The sequence below is a fragment of the Zea mays genome, chromosome 5 (assembly GCF_902167145.1).
Source record: "Zea mays cultivar B73 chromosome 5, Zm-B73-REFERENCE-NAM-5.0, whole genome shotgun sequence".
In the NCBI taxonomy this organism is placed as follows: domain Eukaryota; kingdom Viridiplantae; phylum Streptophyta; class Magnoliopsida; order Poales; family Poaceae; genus Zea; species Zea mays.
Genome location: NC_050100.1, coordinates 216768425 through 216772744, shown reverse-complemented (window position 1 = coordinate 216772744; position 4320 = coordinate 216768425). Strand labels below are relative to the sequence as shown.

The window sequence follows — 4320 nt, the reverse complement described above, 5'->3', positions numbered from 1 at the left end:
TCTTCCGGGTCTTAGCCCGAGTCCGAGCCCTGGGGTCGGGCGGAGCGGAGTTCGCCTTCTTCCGGGTCTTAGCCCGAGTCCGAGCCCTGGGGTCGGGCGGAGCGGAGTTCGCCGTCTTCCGGGTCTTAGCCCGAGTCCGAGCCCTGGGGTCGGGCGGAGCGGAGTTCGCCGTGGCGCCTTTGGCAAGGCCTGACTGCCTGTCAGACTCACTCTGTCGAGTGGCACTGCAGTCGGGGTGGCGCAGGCGGCGCTGTCCTTCTGTCAGACTGGCCAGTGGAGCAGTGGAGTGACGGCGGTCACTTCGGCTCTGCCGGGGGCGCGTGTCAGGATAGAGGTGTCAGGCCACCTTTGCGTTAAATGCCCCCGCAATTTGGTCAGTCGGTGCGGCGATTTAGTCAAGGTTGCTTCTGAGCGAAGCCAAGGCCTCGGGCAAGCCGGTGATGTGTCCGCCATAAAAAGGGGGCCTCGGGCGAGACGGAAGTCTCTCGAGGTCGGCTGCCTTTGGCCGAGGCTAGGCTCGGGTGAAGCGTGATCGAGTCACTCGTGTGGACTGATCCCTGACTTAATCGTACCCATCAGGCCTTTGCAGCTTTATGCTGATGGGGGTTACCAGCTGAGAATTAGGCGTCTTGAGGGTACCCCTAATTATGGTCCCCGACAATATGGATTGGAGGGGATTGATATGGATTGAGAGGGACTGGGGATTGAAACTGACTCAATCCCCTTTAGGCCCTGTTCGGTTGTTCCGGATTGGAGTCCCGGATTAATTACTAGCCGGATTACTTCACTAATTTATATAGATTTCGATGAGCTGGAATGAATCCTGGCTTATTACGGTACAACCGAACAGGCCCTTAATCCATATGGATTGGGTTGAACCAAACAAGCCCTTAGTTAGTTTTTGCAAAGCCTCGCCCCTTCGGCTCTTCGCATCTTCCGTCGACTCCCGTCTCCCGTCCGCATAGTGCCGGCCCTAGGCTACCCTTGAACTCCACCCAATTCGCCGCTCCCTCTCGCCGAACTCGACGTAACCCCAATGGAGGAGGGCAGCAAGGCGCAACTGCCGCCCCCACTTCACACTGAAGCCATGGACCAGCTGCCCCCAGTCCTAATGGACCAAGACGAGGGTCGGGAAGCTGCGGAAACCATGGAGGAGGAAGAAGCCGCCGCCGCAGACATCTCCGACGCCGCGGATCCCATGGACGATGGGGAGGCGGCAGGAGATTCCGCGGCAGCCGCGGAACCCATGGAGGACGACGCGCCCACGTCCTCCCCGACTCCCTCCGCGCCGTCGGCCACCGCGGCCGTTGACGACTCCACCATCGCTCGGAAGCGCCGCCGCCGTAAGAAGCAGTTCCCGGGTATGATCCCCACGGCCGGCGTCCGCGTCCTGCGCGGCTCCTCCTCCTCATCCTCCCACACCGCGGCTCATCTGTCCGGCGTCCCCCGCCGCCGGGGGCGGCCCCCCACCTCCTCCTCCCTCCGCCTCGCCCGGGAGCTGGATTCTGAGGCCCTCATCGCTCTCGCTGCGGGGTTCCCCGCGGACTCCCTCTCCGAGGATGAGATCGTGGCCGCCGTGCTCCCACGCATTGGCGGCGCCGAGCAGTCTAACTACCTTGTCGTTCGCAATCACATTGTAGCGCTCTGGCGTTCCAATCCCCTCTCCCCCGTTGCCGCTAACGCCGCGCTCGCATCTATTCGCGCCGAGCACGCTCCCCTTGTTGCCGCGGCGCATTCCTTCTTGTCTGAGCACGCATACATTAATTTCGGTCTTGCCCCCGCCGTCCTCTCGCTTCCCCCACAGCCTCCTCCCTCTTCTCCTCCCCCATCCGTCCTTATTGTTGGCGCTGGCCTTGCCGGTCTAGCTGCTGCACGGCACCTGATTGCGCTTGGATTCAAGGTGGCCGTCATTGAAGGCCGGCTCCGCCCCGGGGGCCGTGTGTTTACCAAGACAATGCGTTCTTCTGCTGTAGAGTATCCCGACACTGTTGCTGCTGCTGACCTTGGAGGCAGCGTTCTCACCGGTATCAATGGTAATCCCCTTGGTGTCATTGCTCGGCAGCTTGGATTCCCACTCCACAAGGTGCGGGATAAATGCCCACTGTATCTTCCAGATGGCCGCCCAGTTGACCCTGACATGGATGCTCGTGTTGAGGCTGCCTTTAACCAGCTTCTGGACAAGGTTTGCCAGTTGAGACAGGTGATTGCAGATGGTGTACCACATGGTGTTGATTTGTCATTGGGCATGGCACTTGAAGCATTCCGGGCAGCGCATGGTGTTGCAGCTGAGCATGAAGAAAGGATGCTTCTGGACTGGCATTTGGCAAACCTGGAGTATGCTAATGCTGCCCCACTTGCTGATCTCTCCATGGCCTTCTGGGACCAGGATGATCCATATGAAATGGGCGGAGACCACTGCTTTATTCCTGGTGGAAATTCTCAGTTTGTCCGTGCATTTAGTGATGGAATCCCGGTATTTTACGGGCAGAATGTGAAAAGGATACGATATGGGCGTGATGGTGTGATGGTGCACACTGATAAACAGGCATTTTGTGGTGATATGGTCCTGTGTACGGTTCCTCTTGGGGTGCTAAAGAAGGGTGACATAAAGTTTGTGCCTGAGCTGCCAGCTCAGAAAAAAGAGGCCATCCAGAGATTGGGTTTTGGTCTGCTTAACAAGGTTGTGATGTTGTTCCCTTATGATTTCTGGGATGGCAGGATTGATACATTTGGTCACTTGACAGAAGATTCTAGGCAGCGTGGTGAGTTCTTCCTGTTCTACAGTTATTCTTCTGTCTCAGGAGGGCCATTGCTCATTGCTCTTGTTGCGGGGGAATCTGCAGTCAAGTTTGAGCAGGCTTCACCTATGGAAAATGTTGAGAAGGTACTGGAAACACTTAGGAAAATCTTTTCACCCAAGGGTATTGAAGTTCCAAATCCGTTGCAAGCAATATGTACTCGATGGGGCACAGACAGGTTTACTTATGGATCATACTCATATGTGGCTATTGGGGCTTCTGGTGATGACTACGACATTTTGGCCGAAAGTGTGCATGATAGAGTTTTCTTTGCTGGAGAGGCAACAAATAGGCGGTACCCAGCTACAATGCATGGAGCCCTGCTTAGTGGGTATAGGGAGGCTGCTAACATCTTAAGGGCAGCTAGAAGGAGAGCAAAAAATGTGTACTCACCTGAGAAAATGGATATTAATGTTGATGTAAAAGTGGGTGTTAATGGTGAACTAAAAGACACTGTTAGAGATAGCTGCATTGATTTGGATGATCTATTCCGTTCTCCTGATGCTGCTTTTGGCGGGTTCTCAGCTCTCCATGACCCATCTACCTCTGAACCAGACTCAGTTTCTTTGCTGCGTGTTGGAATTGGTGCTAGAAAGTTAGGTGCTGGTTCACTTTTCCTCTATGGATTAATAATGAGAAAGCATGTAGCTGTGTTGGCTGCAATTGAGGGTGATGAACAACGGTTGAGTATAATGTATCGAGATTTTGGGACAAAACTGGTGGGATTGGATAGTTTGGGTGATGCTGGGGAAAGCCTTATCTCCCGGATAAAGGCTGCTAGGAAGTAATACCAAGTCTGGAATGTTTTACTCAGTCTCTCAGCTGTAATGGTTTTCAGCCTGAGTGCTGAGTTTTATGCTCAGCATAGTTACTGACCTCTGTAATCCATTCATTTGATTAATTGCTTCATATCTCTCGACTCTCATCAATGCGCAAGTCCTCCCATGTTAATCTAAACTGCTGATAAAACAGCGGAGTAATGAAAAATCATATCACCACATCAAACAATTTGGGATTCTGATTAGCGCTTCTTGTTTGTAACAGGTACATAGTAACTTTATTGTCGACACATCAGTTAGTGGTTCATGTTAGTTTTCTTTATTCTTTAGAGGGTGATTTTAAATAAATCATCATTTTTAATTCTTCTTTTGTGGTCGAGCTGTATGAAATGTATATTCTTCTTAGTGTCTATTTAGAAAGGTATGTTGCTGTAGGTATTTCCCAATTCAGTTGAAGTTTGAATCTGACCTCCTATCCATACAAGTCATTTGTTTGGTCAGTTAGATCTTTAATCCTTCTATCTAGCAGTCAATATCTGTGGCCTAACACAACGTCTTGTGAAATTACATAGTATTAGCAACACATGTACACAGCTTGTGAGGAAGCACTTCCACTTCTCCAAGTCTTGGGAGATAAATAAACAAGCAACATGATTACTTTCAGCACCATGTTTATACCAAAGTTAGCACCATTTTATGATATTTTAGTCCAACAATTATTGGAACCTTCTATTTATTTAGCA

General features: G+C 52.0%; 1 protein-coding gene across 1 annotated transcript; it reads left to right on the top strand.

Annotated features, from left to right (window-relative positions):
* Positions 1-899: 899 nt before the first annotated feature.
* Positions 900-3723, top strand: LOC103627761 (lysine-specific histone demethylase 1 homolog 1). The gene has a single exon (XM_008648066.3). The coding sequence runs from the start codon at positions 1037-1039 to the stop codon at positions 3584-3586; it is 2550 nt and encodes an 849-aa protein (XP_008646288.1). The 5' UTR covers positions 900-1036; the 3' UTR covers positions 3587-3723.
* The last annotated feature ends 597 nt before the right edge of the window (positions 3724-4320 follow it).

Bases quoted from the DNA above. Each gene is read 5' to 3' on its own strand.
- LOC103627761 (XM_008648066.3), top strand. From the start codon at position 1,037: ATGGAGGAGGGCAGCAAGGCGCAACTGCCGCCCCCACTTCACACTGAA.